The 19264-nt window shown below is 37.7% G+C and overlaps 1 protein-coding gene across 3 annotated transcripts in view; it reads left to right on the top strand.

Moving 5' to 3' along the window:
• ash2l (ash2 like, histone lysine methyltransferase complex subunit) overlaps window positions 1–19264 on the top strand; it is a 72535-nt gene that overhangs the window by 26666 nt on the left and 26605 nt on the right. For 2 of the 3 annotated variants that reach the window (XR_007934895.1, XM_028799814.2), the window contains exons 6-9: window positions 1774–1869; window positions 5385–5480; window positions 10459–10534; window positions 11245–11262. Coding sequence is in view for 2 of the 3 variants with exons in the window: in XM_028799814.2 (XP_028655647.2) it covers window positions 1774–1869; window positions 5385–5480; window positions 10459–10534; window positions 11245–11262 (286 nt within the window). In the remaining variant the exon portion in view is untranslated. The remainder of the gene's footprint in view (window positions 1–1773; window positions 1870–5384; window positions 5481–10458; window positions 10535–11244; window positions 11263–19264) is intronic. The other variant, XM_051927559.1, reaches the window with a different exon arrangement.

Genomic DNA, 19264 nt, shown 5'->3' with positions numbered 1-19264 from the left:
TGTCTGTGCACCTAGGCTCTGGAACTCCTTACCTTTAGTGGTTAGGCAAGCCGCTTCAGTCGCCACATTCAAATCACACCTAAAAACGCACTTCTTCACATTGGCTTTTAATTCTTAACCTGTCTTATTTCCACTTGCTTTTTGCTATTTCTCTGTTTTATTGGGTCCCCTGACCTGTTTTTAGTGTCTCTGTTTTAATTCTCTCTTAATGTTTGTTTTTAATATTTTGCTTTTAGTCTTGCTTGTTTTAACTGTACAGCGCTTCGGTCAGTTGTAATGCTGTGTTTTTAAGCGCTTAACAAATAAAAATGGTATGGTATGGTATGTTGCGCACAGTGGACAAAGGAACATGAAGATCTCTGGAGATGGACTTGTAGCCTTGAGATTGTTGATATTTTTCCACAATTTTAGTTCTCAAGTCCTCAGACAATTCTCTGCTCTTCTTTCTGTTCTCAATGCTTAGTGTGGCACACTCAGACACACAACAGAAAGGTTGAGTCAACTTTTCTCCATTTTAACTGGCTTCAGGTGTGATTGCTATATTGCCAGCACCTGTTTCTTGCCACAGGTGAGTTCAAACGAGCATCATATGCTTAAAATAAAACGATTTACCCACAATTTTGAAAGGGTGCCAATAATTTTGTCCGGCCCATTTTTGGAGTTCTGTGTGACATGATGTCAGATTTGGCTTTTTTTCTCTTGTTTTTTTGCATTGTTCCAATGCACATAAAGGAAATAAACATGTATATAAAAAAACATTTGTAATTGCAATAATTTTGCAATTAGAAATGGTGCATTTTCTGGGAAAATTCCAGGGGTGCCGATAATTTCGGCCATGACTGTATATTCAGCATTTAGTAAACTTTCACAGTCTGTTAGTCAACATTTTATGATATAGGATAATATTATGATCCTAATTTTCCTATGAATTTCTTCTTTCTGTTGCTTGTGGCAGCTGTAGGTGTTTGGTAATGACTGTTCTCCCTGTAGATTATTAGAATACAAGATACATTTTACTTCATTTTACTTTTTATATTTGTCATTTTCATATATTTTTGCACTGGCGTTCAATCAGGTCCTGAATAACCGCTCTCTGACCCACATGATACTACTTTTTACTTTATTGCATGTGGCCATAATTTCTTACTACATAAGAAAAAATATTTTCCAGCGTTCAGCATTCTGGCAAAGATCTTCCAGCAAATTCCATGAGCATGATGTTGTATGAGAGTAACTCTGTTTTTCAAGTTAATACTGCACTGCATCTATCTTCTTGACACATTTATTTGTTTATTTTGAGTCAAGCATTTTAAAGCATAACAGTAGGGTACAAATAAACAGTAATTTTAGGAAGGCTAAAATGTAGAAGCAATAGATAGTTAAATTTATAGTAAATAATAGCATGTTTTCAAACTGTTTTTTTCTATTGTTTTTGGCACTTGCATTTTAGATATTAAGTCTAATGATGTGTCATATATATCAGTGTATTTTTAAATATTATGTAAATATTGTAAGATTGAAATATTTTTTTATTGAGACATTTCTATTGCCATATTCTACAGAAAAAATACGTTGTTTAAAATTAGTTGAAAGTGTTTACAATGTTCAGAATTTTAAATGTAGTTTAATTCTACTTGATTGATAAAGAAAAATATGAATTGATGATTTTTGGAGAGAACGTTATCACTTGAACTGGTCAGTTTGCTTAATTATTGAAATAAATGCAAAATATCTCAATGTTTAAAATATGTGTTTTCATTTACTATTTTTCAGGATATAATTCCTTTTATTGATAAATACTGGGAGTGTATGACAACAAGACAAAGACCTGGGAAAGTTACTTGGCCAAACAACATTGTAAAAACAATGGTATATATTTTTTTTTTTTAACTAATTTGCTTGACAAGGGTGTTCTTTATTTATGTTGCTAAGAAATACATATTAGAATTCCACATGAATTTGTTCCAAAAGTAATCTGTTACATTCTTATTTATCCAGTGTGTTTCATATTTCAAAAATAAATATTAGTTGATGATTGTTGTGCCTTACATAAAAATGGCTTGTCCTGAACAGGACATAGGCAGGTGGACCCAAAGATGAAAGTACCAAAAAGGGATAAGGCAAAAGAATCATCTGAGAGCATTTAGAAGATAACAACAGGAGACCATGAAGCAAAAGCCAAAATGAGAATTAAAAATTCATAGTCAAAAAAGAAATTGAGCGGAAGTTTAAAACCACAATTCTAAACCATAATTCAGAATGCAAATAAACCATGGAGAGTTGTGAGTACAGTAGAGTCTCGCTTATCCGACATAAACGGGCCGGCAGAACATCGGATAAGCGAAAATGTCGGATAATGGGAGGTGTTAAGAAAAAGCCAATTAAACGTCAAACTGTGTTATAATTTTACACATTACGAGCCTAATACAGTGCAACCTCAGTTCACGAACATCTCTGAACACGTACAAATCGGGTTATGACCAAAAAGTTCGCCAAACTTTTGCCTCTGTGCACGACCACACACTTGGTATAGGAACAAGCCAGTTTCCCTTTCGGTTTGTGCGCGCCAATGATTTCCGCACGTGTTCAGTCTCTGCCTGTGCAGCGTTAGCGAGAGAGAGACACAGACAGACACGCACACACACACACACGCACGCACACGCACGAGAGAGACACGCACACACGCGCGTACGTGAGGGACACGCATGCCAGAGAGAGCCAGCCACATAATCCACTGTAATCATGTTTTACAACAAAACAACAAACATTTAACTGAAAAAATGAACTTAGCAACAAAAAACAGACTACTCGCGCTCGCAACTTGCATTTCTTGTTGCCGATTGATGCGTTTTTTTGTTTGTTTTTTTTTTTTTTTGCGGTGGGACGTCGGATAATACAGAATGTTGGATAAGTGAAGGTTGGATAAGCGAGACTCTACTGTATTTGGAAGATCCAAAAGCTTGGGCACGCTGATCTGTGTACCACCATAATTTTGTATGATGGCTGCCGCAATGTCATAGGCCACAGGACCAGTGTGTCATGTGCATAGCAATAGCCATAGTAACTGAAAACAGTATGATGGCATGTTTAAAATATTAAAAGTTGCTTTTTGGTAATTCAAATCTCTATTATAATAAAAAAATCTTGGGTCGAGACGTGATCTTCTCTGAAAGACACTTTGACGTCCGGCGAGAGACACTTTGACATCCCGCGAGACAAGACAGTGAGACAAAAGGACAGCTGCTGTACAGGCTTTTAAATGATCGATGCGTGACAAGCAGAACATGCAGCTTGGCAGCAGCAGCAGCTGATCCGACTGCATCTCCTTAGCGTGCATTCAGGGGGGCTTCACAACATGAGTAGCAGAGACACGAAGTGGCTAGTTATTAAATAGAATAATATTGTATTATATGTAAAGAATTAAAACAATTCAAAATATACCCCAGAATAATGACAGTAATGTTGCTGGAGAAAAGCATTGTCAGGATAGGGCTGCCTAAAACAATTATTTTGTAAAAGATTAATCTATTGACTATTTTTTCGATTTATCTAACAACAAATTTGGCCATATTATTCAAGTAGGCATATAAGTGAGTGCTGTATTTAAATATTTATTGACTCATTTTATATTTACAGTTTGAAATCATTAAAATATGAAAAAAAAACATTTAACTCCAACAAGAAGACAATGCTTTTAAAAATAAAATATCAAAGTCTATATATCTGTAAAGTATATCTGTAATTGAAGATACCTTATTATGTGCCATTATGCTGTAGTAGTTCTGACATTTGTCAGTCTCATCTTGGCATCATAGATGGCTTGTACTTTACAGTTAACAAAAGCAGCTTTATTCTCAGTAGGTGCAGTGCAGTCAATTGCGCATATTCTGTTAGGAAAGCCAGACATTGCTGCAAATTGCCTTTTTAAGCTAGCCTTCACACCTACACTAAAAAGAAACTGACTGTAGCGCCTCATCACTCGATTTATGACTTCAAAGCAGTATGGACATGGCAGAGCTGAAGTTTGGCTGAGATATTCCTGACGTAAAGACCAGTTCCCCCTGCTAGGTGCCTGTTGCCAGAAAGCTAATTGTTGTTAAAACCTGATTATGAACAGGTATAGATTATGGGCATCTTTCAAATGCTGAGCTCAATTCATCCCATAGTTCCAAGATAATGACTGTTGAGGCTATTCATCATCATGGGCAAAAAAAAAAAAAAAAACTTGCTGGTTCCTAAAAGCTCACTCCCTTTGCATGTGGCTATTTGAGTACTCTTCAAGTAGCACCATACAAACCATGTTGTGTCAAATCATTAGGCTATGAATAGGACATTTGTAGCTTGCTGTATTTAGGGTGTGAATCACACTTATGTTTTTACTGCGCTTTGGTTTCTAATCCAGAGAAGTGATGACAGATAGGCTATTTGAACTGACAAAAAAAAGTTCTTCGCTGCAAATATGCAGCACTAGCCCTATTAAAAATGAAGAAAAAATGATCTACATGATATTCATCTCTTTTGAAGTTTAATGTTTGTCCTGTCAAAGACACACATAGTAAAGTCTTAGTGATGGGAATTATTACACGTGTGAGTCATCATTTAGCTGGTTTCCCTGCATTTCCCTTCCTTATTAAGGTTGTTGTCATTTCCCGCTTTGTCTGAAATGTTGTGTACACATGGGTCAGAGTTGCAATAAATACACACAAACACTTCCATCAAGTGGTCTTTTATAAATCCTGACTTTTGCATGGAAAGCTGCGTGTGCATATTTCAGGCCTGTTCTTGTGCATATAAAAGTTTTATAGAATAGCCTCCCCAGTCAAGTATAGAATTAGAATAATTTGCCAGATATATACATCTTACTGTACAGCCTCTAATGTCTGGTAATTTAGGAATTGCATTTATTTTCCTTGTTTTCAACCTAGAAGAAATGAGAATTCATGGGAAGGCAGTCAAAAGCTACATACAATTTTCTATTGCTTGTAATCCACTGCAAAGGAAACAGTTATTCAAGGTCAATTACTGTTAGTTGTTAACAAACCTGTGAATCACAGCTCACTTTTGAATTTCCTTCAGAGATTTCTAGTAACACGTTTTTGTTTTTTTTGTTTTTTAATCTCATAGATATTACACAATTAAAACACTGTCAGATAAAACCTTTAGCCTAAATTCTCTTTGTGTTTGTAATTTATAGATTTAACATAAGCTCAATTTGCATCTTGCCATTTTTGTTATAAAGGGGAATATTAGAAAATCCACATACATTGCCTTGAGCAGAGAAACTCGAAGGGTGCTACACGTACAGTATATGGTTCATGTTTTGTACTCTGCTATTAATGTTTTGGCAAATATAAAGCTTAAGGTATTTTTCCATGTATAAATAGAGCAAAGAGCGGGACGTGTTTTTGGTGAAGGAGCATCCAGATCCTGGAAGCAAAGACTCGGAGGAAGACTATCCAAAGTTTGGCCTTCTCGATCAGGTATTAACATATTTTTGCACCAAGAGCTTATTTATGCTTACATGACACTTTTGAGTTTGTAAAAGCCTGCAGCAAAACTAGTTCTAAAGTGACAGAATGACTAAAATCACTTTGTGGTCTAATAAAATCTTGAAAAAAAATACTTTATGAAAAATTACTAATTTTCTGTGATGTATTATTGCAAATTGTAGTACAACTGTGACTTTATAATGTAAGCTTTGTATGGAAGTGATGCTGGTACACTTATGCACCAAAATAATTAAAATGCACAGTGTTTTTAATACATACCTATTTTTCACTGTGGAAGTTCAAAACACAGTGTCTTTTGTAGAGTGGCACATGAATTTAGCATGACAATGTTTTGAAAGAATCAGTGAAGTACAGTAGAGTCCAAGCTTTGATTTCTACTTGCTGAAAATCAAAGCTGATAGGAAAAAACAGACAGTATTTTGTACTACCTACGAGCTAAAAATTTTAGTTATCCAGTTTTCAATAAACATAAAGTAGGCAAATACAGTGCATCTGGAAAGTATTCACAGCGCATCACTTTTTCCACATTTTGTTATGTTACAGCCTTATTCCAAAATTGATTAAATTCATTTTTTCCTCAGAATTCTACACACAACACCCCATAATGACAACATGAAAAACGTTTACTTGAGGTTTTTGCAAATTTATTAAAAATAAAAACACTGAGAAATCACATGTACATAAGTATTCACAGCCTTTGCTCAATACTTTGTCGATGCACCTTTGGCAGCAATTACAGCCTCAAGTCTTTTTGAATATGATGCCACAGACTTGGCACACCTATCCTTGGCCAGTTTCGCCCATTCCTCTTTGCAGCACCTCTCAAGCTCCATCAGGTTGGATGGGAAGCGTCGGTGCACAGCCATTTTAAGATCTCTCCAGAGATGTTCAATCGGATTCAAGTCTGGGCTCTGGCTGGGCCACTCAAGGACATTCACAGAGTTGTCCTGAAGCCACTCCTTTGATATCTTGGCTGTGTGCTTAGGGTCGTTGTCCTGCTGAAAGATGAACCGTCACCCCAGTCTGAGGTTAAGAGCGCTCTGGAGCAGGTTTTCATCCAGGATGTCTCTGTACATTGCTGCAGTCATCTTTCCCTTTATCCTGACTAGTCTCCCAGTACCTGCCGCTGAAAAACATCCCCACAGCATGATGCTGCCACCACCATGCTTCACTGTAGGGATGGTATTGGCCTTGGTGATGAGCGGTGCCTGGTTTCCTCCAAACGTGACGCCTGGCATTCACACCAAAGAGTTCAATCTTTGTCTCATCAGACCAGAGAATTTTCTTTCTCATGGTCTGAGAGTCCTTCAGGTGCCTTTTGGCACACTCCTGGCGGGCTGCCATGTGCCTTTTACTAAGGAATGGCTTCCGTCTGGCCACTCTACCATACAGGCCTGATTGGTGGATTGATGCAAAGATGCTTGTCCTTCTGGAAGGTTCTCCACTCTCCACACAGGACCTCTGGAGCTCTGACAGAGTGACCATCGGGTTCTTGGTCACCTCCCTGACTAAGGCCCTTCTCCCCGATTGCTCAGTTTAGATGGCCGGCCAGCTCTAGGAAGAGTCCTGGTGGTTTTGAACTTCTTCCACTTACGGATGATGGAGGCCACTGTGCTCATTGGGACCTTCAAAGCAGCAGAAATTTTTCTGTAACCTTCCCCAGATTTGTGCCTCGAGACAATCCTGTCTTGGAGGTCTACAGACAATTCCTTTGACTTCATGCTTGGTTTGTTCTCTGACATGAACTGTCAACTGTGGGACCTCATATAGACAGGTGTGTGCCTTTCCAAATCATGTCCAATCAACTGAATTTACCACAGGTGGACTCCAATTAAGCTGCAGAAACATCTCAATGATGATCAGGGGCAACAGGATGCACCTGAGCTCAATTTTGAGCTTCATGGCAAAGGCTGTGAATACTTATGTACATGTGCTTTCTCAATTTTTTTATTTTTAATAAATTTGCAAAAACCTCAAGTAAACTTTTTTCACGTTGTCATTATGGGGTGTTGTGTGTAGAATTCTGAGGAAAAAAATGAATTTAATCCATTTTGGAATAAGGCTGTAACATAACAAAATGTGGAAAAAGTGATGCGCTATGAATACTTTCTGGATACACTGTAGGATAAAGTTGATGATTTTAGCATGTTCCTTGATAAGCGGAAGCACAAACTAAATGAAGAAGCTATTACTTTAAATATCTTCATTCAGTTAACTAATACAAATCATACCTGCATTATTTCTTTAAGTAATCTGAAAAATCTTCAACCATCTTTTCTAGTTTTTGATATTAGTAAGATTTCTTTAACTGATCCTAATTCCTTCACCACTAAATTAACTGCATATTATAACAATTATTTATAACATTGTGTTGATACTCTAGCACCTCTTTAAACACAGACAGTATAATTTAAACAAAGGGGCACCTTGGTATACCCCTGAGCTACGCTTTATAAAAGCAGCTATGCATTGATTGGAACGCATGTCCTTAAATAACTTCTGATTGGACATGCTCAAGCATATGCTGACCATCCTGTTAGATATTATTCTACCATCATTAGTACTGATCTCAGAAATTACAAGGTTCTTTTTTTCAACAGTTAATAAGCTTCTATATTCTCACTGTAATTCTTCATTTTGCACTTCTTAAGAAGTTTGTTGATCTTTTAAAAAAAATTTCAAATATAAATTGCTTCCAGTCATCAGCAATTCAGCACTGCACAACTGCCTTCACTTCAGTCTGGAATCAGTACTGCCTAATCTGTACTAACATCTTTTCAGTCTTCTCTTCTGAGTTAGTGAGGTTTTAATGTCAGAGATGATCTGTAAATCTAATGTATCTATATGTAATTATGATTCTGTTCCCATTGTTTTAGTCAAAGCTTGTTTAACTGCTCTCATTCCTATATTGACTACATTTATTAATTCTTCCCTATCCTCTTGTGCAGTCCCTTATTGTCTGAAAATTTCTGCTGTCATCCCAGTTTTCAAGAATACTGGTAGTAATCTAAAAAAATTTTACAATTATTGTCCAATTCTAAACATCCCTTTCTTGCCAAAAATTTAGAGCACCATGTTGCTTCCCAAATATGGGGCCATTTGAATGTTAAGTAAATTTTTTGAACTTCTTCAGTCTGCTTTTCATCCTGAACATAGCACTGAAACACCCTTAGTTCAGGTAACAAATTATTTGCTTTAGGCTGCTGGTTTTGGATTACAGAGTATTCTTATACTTCTTGATCTTAGTTTAGCATTTGTCCCTATTTCTAACACACTACTAGAGTGCCTGTCTTCACTGTGTGTAACTGGTATTGCTCATTTCTTGTAATAGATTTCAGTTTTTTAAACTGAATAAGTGCATTTCTCAGAATTCATGTTTTATTACTTACCTCCTCCCCTTGGTTCAATTATGCATCATCATGTTTTTCAGTTTCATTATGTTGACGACATCCAGCTTTATATATTCTACCAAACTATCTCAGGCTTGTTCCCTCTTTGGTTAGTTGCTTCCATGATATTAAAATTAGGATGAAGCATCATTTGCTCAAGTTTATTAATGCCAAGTCTGAAATTCTCTTTGTAGGTTGTAAAGCTTCCCTTTCAAAAAAACATCTGTGTTGATGACACCCGTATTCCTTAACTCTAGAAGTTTGGTGTTGTTTTGATGGCACTCTTGTCTTTTCAATCTCACATTAACACTACATCTCCATCCATCCATTTTCCAACCCGCTGAATCCGAACACAGGGTCACGGGGGTCTGCTGGAGCCAATCCCAGCCATACAGGGCGCAAGGCAGGAACCAATCCCGGGCAGGGCGCCAACCCACCACAGGACACACAAACCTACACACCAAGCACACACTAGGGCCAATTTAGAATCGCCAATCCACCTAACCTGCATGTCTCTGGACTGTGGGAGGAAACCGGAGCACCCAGAGGAAACCCACACAGACATGGGGAGAACATGCAAACTCCACACAGGGAGGACCCGGTAAGCGAACCCAGGTCTCCATACTGCGTGGCAGCAGCGCTACCACTGCGACTCCATGCCACCTACACTACATCTCATATTGCCTCTTAACTGTCCTAATCTGTGGCTGAAACACTAATTCATGCATTTGTAACATCAATGTTGTAATGCTTTATTGAAAACAGACTGCAGTTAATTCAAAATTCTACTGCACACTGAGTCAAACTAAGGCTCATTGTCACATCACACCTATTCTATACAAACGTCATTACCTTCCAGTTAAATACCATATTGACTTTAACATTCTTGTCCGCACTTGTAAAGCACTCTATGATCTGGTTTCTAGGTATTTAAAACACCTTCTTAAAGATTATACTCACTGCGCTCTTCTGCTTCTGGACTTCTTGTTGTCCATTCAGTCTGCCTGTTTTCCATGTGAGGTTGGGCTTTCAGTTATGCTTTTGGAACTCCATCCCTCATTATATCCAGACTCTTGATTTCATTTCTTTATTTATTAAATAATTTTACAGCCCTCCTTAAAAATGCCTTCTTAGTGCTTTACATTTTATCTTTCTAAATTGTTCCAAGCAGGCTTATAAAATAATATGGTATTTGTTTAATATATTATACTGTTTTATGGTTTTATCTTGTAATGTGTCCTTGAGCATTTAGAAAGGTACAGTTAAATAAAATGCATTATGATTGTTTTTGGTGTGTGCTTTTTTTACTTTACCCATACACTAAAAAGCTTTCAAATTTTGGATTCTGGCAAGGACACCAGTCATTGTAGGCATGCTCGGGAGTTTTAAGATGTAAATGTTTGGCATGTCAGAAGAAACTGAAGGATTCAGACAGGGGAGGAACATTTACACTCAATGTAGTAGACTCCAACCATACTTAACTATACAGGGCAGGTTCAAGAAACAGATGGAATTCTTCAGATAGAAAACACCTAATTGAATTGTTTGTGGTTTTTCAGGATCTTGCTAACATTGGACCAGCTTATGACATTCAAAAACAGAGTGCTTCTGTCAACAGTAGTGGCAGCCTCAATGGTATGTAGCACTAAATCTGATGTTGATGGCATTTTTTTTAATGTGGCTTGGCTTTGAGTGAGTTTCCCACAAAAACAACAAGTTTATATTTATACCTGTTGGAATGTTTGAACTGATGGAAACGCTAAAGTGACTTTTTTGTTGCTACCTGCATAAATAAATTGTACTTTTTATTTGAAAGTTTTTCATATTGTGTTGGATAAGAGTATAGTTTAAGGATATTTTGTAATACCTTTATATTGTTTTTATTTAACTACTTGAAGTACCGACATTTACATTTTTCTACAATTTCATCTTTGATAGATGATGTGATTTGAACAGGGTAACACCATGAATTATAATGGGGATTGAACTTAAGCCTTGTGCTATGTATTTCAATACTTTAATTATTAGGCCACATTGTATTTATAAACACATGTTGTGGATATTGGTTATAAAGTGCAACAGGATAGCAATTTTTTTTAAATGCATAACATTTTTTGCAAAGAAAAGGTAAAGATCAGATTTAAGTTGATTTGAATTTTACAAGGAACAGAATTTCTTAAGTCATTTCACTTCATTTTTTATAGTGTAGTTGTGCTTATTTAAATTATGCATTAGTTGCTGAAAAAGCTCTTTTTCAGATTGTAATTAAATGTCATTGTAGATGTGTAGTTTTTTAAACTTGTAAATTTATGATAACACTAAAAAAACTGTAACTTATATTCCAGGTGGATCATCTTTTACAGGTGAATATTTGACTTGGATAGATTGGATTCAGAGATGCTTTTTGCTTCTTTTGTTGATTTTCTTTGCCTGCTTGCCTTTTTCCAGATTCTTGCTAACTATTTTGTGTGTAGTAGGTTCCCTTTTCCTATCTTCCCACAGTCTACTTGTTCACGTTTGTAACCCTTCCCCTTCCTCAAGACAGAATGATGCTTTTGCTTTTTTTTCATATCACAGATGATGTGATGCAGTCAAAAGGCATAACAAACAAAAGATGTTATTATAGCAATGCATACAGTAATGTTTATGATATTGTGTGTGTGATCTGTTAAGCAGTATGTGTCAAGAAATAAAAAGGACAAGTTGTTAGGACTAAAAGTCATTATAATTCATAAAATGTAAACATTTGTTTTACTTTTTTGTGCATAATTTTTCATTATTTACAGTACTGTGCAAAAGTTTTAGGCAGGTGTGAAAAAATGCTGTAAACAAAGAATGCTTTCAAAAATGGAAGTGTTAATCATTTATTTTCATCAATCAACAAAATGCAGTGAATGAACAAAAGAGAAATCTGAATCAAATCAATATTTGGAATGACCACCCTTTGCCTTCAAAACAGCATCAATTCTTCTAGGTACACTTGCACACAGTTTTTGAAGGAACTCGGCTGGTAGGTTGTTCCAAACATCTTGGAGAACTAACCACAGATCTTCTGTGGATGTAGGCTTCCTCACATCCTTCTGTCTCTTCATGTAATCCCAGACACACTCGATGATGTTGAGATCAGGGCTCTGTGGGGGCCATACCATCACTTCCAGGACTTCTTGTTCTTCTTTACGCTGAAGATAGTTCTTAATGACTTTGGCTGTATGTTTGGGGTCGTTGTCCTGCTGCAGAATAAATTTGGGGCCAGTCATACGCCTCCCTGATGGTATTGCATGATGGATAAGTATCTGCCTGTATTTCTCAGCATTGAGAACACCATTAATCCTGACCAAATCTCCAACTCCATTTGCAGAAATGCAGCCCCAAACGTTCAAGGAACCTCCACCATGCTTCACTGTTGCCTGCAGACACTCATTATTGTACCGCTCTCCAGCTCTTCGACGAACAAACTGCCTTCTGCTACAGCCAAATATTTCAAATTTTGACTCATCAGTCCAGAGCACCTGCTGCCATTTTTCTGCACCCCAGTTCCTATGTTTTTTGTGCATACTTGAGTCACTTGGCCTTGTTTCCACGTCGGAGGTATGGCTTTTTGGCTGCAACTCTTCCATGAAGACCACTTCTGGCCAGACTTCTCCAGACAGTAGATGGGTGTACCTGAGTCCCACTGGTTTCTGCCAGTTCTGAGCTGATGGCACTGCTGGACATTCGATTTCAAAGGGTAATAAGCTTGGTGTGTCTTTCATCTGTTGCACTAAGTTTCCTTGGCTGACCACTGCGTCTACGATCCTCAACGTTGCCCGTTACTTTGTGCTTCTTCAAAAGAGCTTGAACAGCATATCTTGAAACCCCAGTCTGCTTTGAAATCTTTGTCTGGGAGAGACCTTGCTGATGCAGTATAACTACCTTGTGTCTTGTTGCTGTGCTCAATCTTGCCATGACATGAAACTGTCTTCCACAACCTCACCTTGGTTGCAGTGTTTGGCTGTTCCTCACCCAGATTTAAGCCTCCTACACAGCTGTTTCTGTTTCAGTTAATGACTGTGTTTCAACCTACGTGTGACATTGATGATCATTAGCACCTGTTTGGTATAATTGGTTGATCATACACCTGACTAGAATCCTACAAAATCCCTGACTTTGTGCAAGTGTACCTATAAGAATTGATGCTGGTTTGAAGGCAAAAGGTAGTAACACCAAATATTGATTTGATTTAGATTTTTCTTTTGTTCGCTCACTTTGCATTTTGTAAATTGATAACAATAAACAATCATTATTTATATTTCTGAAAGCATTCTTTGTTTACAGCATTTTTTCACACCTGCCTAAAACTTTTGCACAGTACTGTACATCAAGTAAATGACATTGCTTTATGAAGTACCTTAGTGTTTGAACATAAGAGTAATACATTTCATTGGTGCTGCCTAACACAGCTTAATTTTTTAGGTGTATATACTTTAATTTAATTTTAAATATTTAGTGTCAACTGCTCAAAGTAGAATTATAAAGAAAACCATTGTCTATTTGCCAAACAATTGTACTTTAACTGTCTCTATAGAAAACAGGAGGTAAGTCCTCTAGTAACACTAGCACCCTTACAAAGAACACTGGAAGCAGTTTACATAGTAAAGGGTAGACAAGTGGATGTTTCTTGCATTACATCTTAACCAAAATTTCAAGAACTGGCATCAGTCTATTTCTAATACACATATACTTTGATTTCTTTATATTATCCAAAGCATTGTGGTTTTAATTGTAACTGTGTACTGAGCACCCATGTGTTAGGTAACCTAGCTGCTCACACTCCACATTCTCACTGTGAAATCCAAGAGATTATTTCAAAAGTCTAGTAACTTCATCCTTTTTGATCGGTTTGCCCAATAATAATAATAGTAATAATAATTCTTTACATTTATATAAGCTTTTGCATATATTTTTTTCTCCTTGTAATATCGAATCCAAATGTAGTTAAGCTATTAGCTGCAATTACATAAAATGCTAAAAGCACCTATTGTTTGCTGTTCTCATGTCTGTCTCTCTGTCCACATGAAACAACCCAGCTCCAAGTGGACAGATTTTGTTGAATTTTGGTACAATTACTCCTCAGGGAAATTTGTCTGAAAAGGTCAGGTATTGTTGAGATACTTTGAACAGAGAGTGCTGTACAAATTTTTTAAACATGAAAAGCTGTCATATAAATAGCATAGAAAAATTGTTGAAATTGTTTAACTTAAAGTAAAGAATAATAATTCTAATTCTGTGTGACCTTCATGATTAGTTACTTATTGTTTTAAATTTGCCTTTGAGAGAGGTTATTTCATCTTGTATATTTTTCTTTTACACATACGATAGTCACTCCTGATGGCAAAACAGACTCTGTATTCAAGTTATTGAAACACCAGCAGAGTTTCCCTTGCAGGAACTCGCTGTCACATCAACATCTTGCATGAACCGCTCAACACCAAATCACTACTGCTGCTGCTTGAAGTAGTACCAAGTAAGTTAAATGATATTCGTAACCATAAAAGTAAACAAAAACATCTGTTTGAAAACAGAGATGTACTTTGCATCCTCAATTACTGATTTATTGTTTCAAACTTACCTTGAGTGAGAATATTTCCACATGTATATTTTTCTCTTTTACACCCAAAATTGTTGCAGACCAAAATTTTATTGAAAGCCATACAGTTTATTAGATAAAATGCCAATCTCACTGAAGAATTTGCTTCAAATTTATTGGTTTCCTGAGGTTATTCAATATAAATTATACAAATGGCTACATTCAACATAAGGCTTCAGGTATATCCATATATATCAAATTACATTTTGAAGGAAGCTTATCTGAAAAAAAAGCTTTTATTTTAATAATTTTCAAGAAAAAACAATAAACACCATGCTTTCATTTTTCCGGGAATAAAATTTTTGACAATATATTAATTTCCCGCAAACACTAAAAAATTCTCAAAAATATCTGTGAAGAAAATTCTAACACCATTATAGTGAACAATTCTAGCTGCCGACTTGAAAATAGATTTTAAGTCTGCATTGAGTAATTGTTTTAAAATATTATGCTTAAGAAATATGAACTACAATTAGCCATAGACCCTTAGACCCTAAACTATCAACAACGAGCAATAGTACATCAATCAATGCAATTTTTATATCATTTGATTTAAAGTCAGGTATCTGTGAAATCTTTTTCAGACACCACAAGCATTTCTGGCTTTGGTTTTTAACTATATGCATTCTGTGCAGTCTACTAATACATGTCATAATTTATATGGTCATTATTGTCAAATGAATAAAGTACAGTGAGAATCATATTTGCGTGTAATTAACAACATGTAACATGTTGCCACTCTCCCATACCATGATAAAAAAGTGTAACTACCTTACCTTGAAACTTGATTTCTTTATGTGAAAAATCTCAGAAAAAGTTTTTCAGAATCTATAATAAAACCTAGGCGTCTCATAAAAACCACCTTTATGTTCTGTTAGCGCTGTTATTTTTTAATGTGACTTGTATTTATGAACATATTTAAGTAGTACTAGGGTGCTGTACCGTGTTAGCCATTATGAATGTAGAGAAAAGCCAAGCAAAATGACACCTTTTATTGGCTAACTAGAAAGATTACAATATGCATCTTGCCTGAAGAAGGGGCCTGAGTTGCCTCGAAAGCTTGCATATTGTAATCTTTCTAGTTAGCCAATAAAAGGTGTCATTTTGCTGGGCTTTTCTCTATGAACATCCATATTACTAACCGAGAATGCTAAACCGGATGATGGACGCAGGCACATCCGGCCATGGGCCGTAGCTGCAAAAAGACGTACTGCGCCGGCGCAACAAACAGTCCGCGAGAGTCGGCTGAGGACCCGAGAAAGGCGGACAAAAGAGGGCGAGAGAGGCGGATGAGGGTCCGCGAGAGACGCAGGCGCAAAAAGAGTCCGACAAGAGCACAGAAAACAGGAGTGAGCACATACAGAAAGGAGTCACAAAAATGAGGCTCAACAAGCACCAAAATAAGGAAAAAAAACATTACAGAGTACTCAAACGAGGGGAAAGCACGAAACACATTGCACACGAAACTAAACACAACAAAAAAAAAGAACAGACGAGCGCACAATAGCAAGGCACGACCATACCCCCGCCACCCTACAGGCACGGGACGGGACACACACCAAGAGGGGGATTCAACAAGCCCATGGAAGACCAAAAAAAAGAACACAAAACCACCCCACAGACCCTACAAGCAAGGGACGGGACACACAGAGGGGGAGAGAGGCGGATGAGGGGCCGCGAGAGACGCAGGCGCAAAAAGAGTCCGACAAGAGCACAGAAAACAGGAGTGAGCACATACAGAAAGGAGTCACAAAAATGAGGCTCAACAAGCACCAAAATAAGGAAAAAAAAACATTACAGAGTACTCAAACGAGGGGAAAGCACGAAACACATTGCACACGAAACTAAACACAACAAAAAAAAAAAGAACAGACGAGCGCACAATAGCAAGGCACGACCATACCCCCGCCACCCTACAGGCACGGGATGGGACACACACCAAGAGGGGGATTCAACAAGCCCATGGAAGACCAAAAAAAAAAACACAAAACCACCCCACAGACCCTACAAGCAAGGGACGGGACACACAAAGAGGGGGAGAGAGGCGGATGAGGGGCCGCGAGAGACGCAGGCGCAAAAAGAGTCCGACAAGAGCACAGAAAACAGGAGTGAGCACATACAGAAAGGAGTCACAAAAATGAGGCTCAACAAGCACCAAAATAAGGAAAAGGCACATAAAAGAGTACTCAAACGAGGGGAAAGCACGAAACACATTGCACACGAAACTAAACACACCAAAAAAAAAAGAACAGACGAGCGCACAATAGCAAGGCACGACCATACCCCCCCCCCCCCCCCACCCTACAGGCACGGGACGGGACACACACCAAGAGGGGGATTCAACAAGCCCATGGAAGACCAAAAAAAAGAACACAAAACCACCCCACAGACCCTACAAGCAAGGGACGGGACACACACAAAGAGGGGGATTCAAACAAGACACAGGAACACAAAAAGAAACAAAACGCTCGCGCAACAACGATCCCCCCCACACATCCATAAGAAAAAATGTCTCGACTCCAAAAACGCAAAGCTCAACTAAAGCTTCTAACTAACGATGTACCTAAAAGTAAAAACTTTATGAACTGCATTAGATCCTACAATAGTTCATTTGCTTTTGCATATACCGGAGTAAATATCAGGCCACCAAAAGGCAATGGCCCATACTGCTTTCGCATATGTGCACAAATACTGCATCGCATTGGAACAGTGCACCCTGAAACAAATCAACAACGCAAATATGCACAAATCTACATCCTAGATCCACATTACGCAATCTATCAATCAAAGTGTTGCATCGCAACAGGCACGGATTCAAAACGAAACACCTCCCGTCTCAGACATACGTTAATGGCAGCGAAGGCTACAACGGGCTTCTCACACAGCACAGGCAAATCGATTACAGCTCCAAAACAACACGTCCCAAATACTATACATGCAACAACGCGCCTCTCAAACGGCACAAGGAAAACATACACCAGTAAAATTCATTCAGATTAATGAATGTCATTTGCAATCATTGTCATTCAGTTCACTTCCCTGAAGAAACAACTGGCAATACAAGTTATACATTTACACGTTGTTGTCAAAAAGGTCAAATTAGACTGCCTTCTTTACATTCATATACTGAATATCTACAGAAGCTTATAACTGACGATGTACCTGAAAGTTAAATCTTTATCAACTGCATTAGATCCTACAAATCGGTATCCACTATGAACATTAACGGTGGCACTGCACGTGACATCCGTCTTGAAAAAATGTTGTTTATTGATGAATGTTCAATGACATGAAGTCACTTACTCAACACCATTCATAAACTTCTACAAACGTTTATGAATAATAATATTCGATTTGGAGGAAAGGTACTTTTATGAGGAGGAGATTTTACACAGTGATTAGCTATTCTTCCAGATGCCATGCACTCAGCTATTGTTCAGTGCACCTTAAAATACGCAGACAATTGGCATTACTTTCAAAAGATACAGTTAGTAAAAAAGATACGATGTCCAGAACCAGATCATAACAATTGCTTATTACAACTGAGAGATGGTACACTCACCAATACAGATGGACTTCAGCCGCATATTATTACAATTCCTCAAGCCTTTATCTGCGACGACTTAGTTACAGAGACATTTGGAACAGCAATCTCATTAGACCAAATGCCCCTTTTAACACAACGCACTATATTATGTCCAAAAAATATTAATGTGGAAAACATAAATACCCAAGTCATTCCATTACTTCCTGGAGAGACACAACTCTTTCTAAGCTCTGACAAACTTGACTCTGATCACAACAATAACCATCTTAAATGACCTTACAAGTTCTGAGCTGGAATTACCTTTTACACTTAAACGGCGTGTACAAAGAAATTTTCAAATAAACCTTTACACTGTGCCACACACTTTATTGTTTGATTTCTATTTGCATCATCTACACCGTCACACTATTCTATATCTCATTCATACATCACGCTCTTTGTCATTCCCAACACCAGGGGTTGGCGAGCGAAGCCCACCCCACAGACCCTACAAGCAACGGACGGGACACACACAAAGAGGGGGATTCAAACAAGACACAGGAACACAAAAAGAAAGAAGACGCTCGCGCAACAACAATCCTCACCACCCCCCCACCCCCCCCCCACACACACACACACATCCATAAGAAGTGACACCCAAAGCCACATATTCTAAAGTGAACGTCAACACCTTCACACTAGACAGCATAGGTGTCAGCATAGGTGGATCTCCTTACAATAAAGCACTATTAACCGTTCAACTGCAGAAAAGGAAACATATTAACAGTGACTGCGATCCTCCGGAGTGGCAGCAAATCTGTTAATAAATGGTCGTACATGTCACTCAATATTCAAAATACCGGTCCCAATCACAGAGACATCAGTATCCACTATGAACATTCACAGTAGCAATGCCCGAGACATCTGTCTTGCAAAACTGATAATTATTGATGAATGTACAATGGCATCCAGTCACTTACTCAACACCATTGATAAACTTCTACAAACGTTGATGAATAATAATATTCCCTTTGGAGGAAAAGTTCTTTCATTAGGAGGAGATTTTAGACAATGCTTAGCTATTGTTCCACATGCCATGCGCTCAGCTATTGTTCAGTCCACCTTAAAATACGCAGACAATTGGCATTGCTTTAAAACAATACAGTTGGTACAAAACATGCGATGTCCAGATCCAGAATATAACAGTTGGCTA

The sequence above is a fragment of the Erpetoichthys calabaricus genome, chromosome 1 (genome assembly GCF_900747795.2).
Source record: "Erpetoichthys calabaricus chromosome 1, fErpCal1.3, whole genome shotgun sequence".
Classification (NCBI taxonomy): domain Eukaryota; kingdom Metazoa; phylum Chordata; class Cladistia; order Polypteriformes; family Polypteridae; genus Erpetoichthys; species Erpetoichthys calabaricus.
The sequence above is the reverse complement of the archived record's forward strand: the minus strand, read 5'-3'. Positions and strand labels throughout refer to the sequence as shown.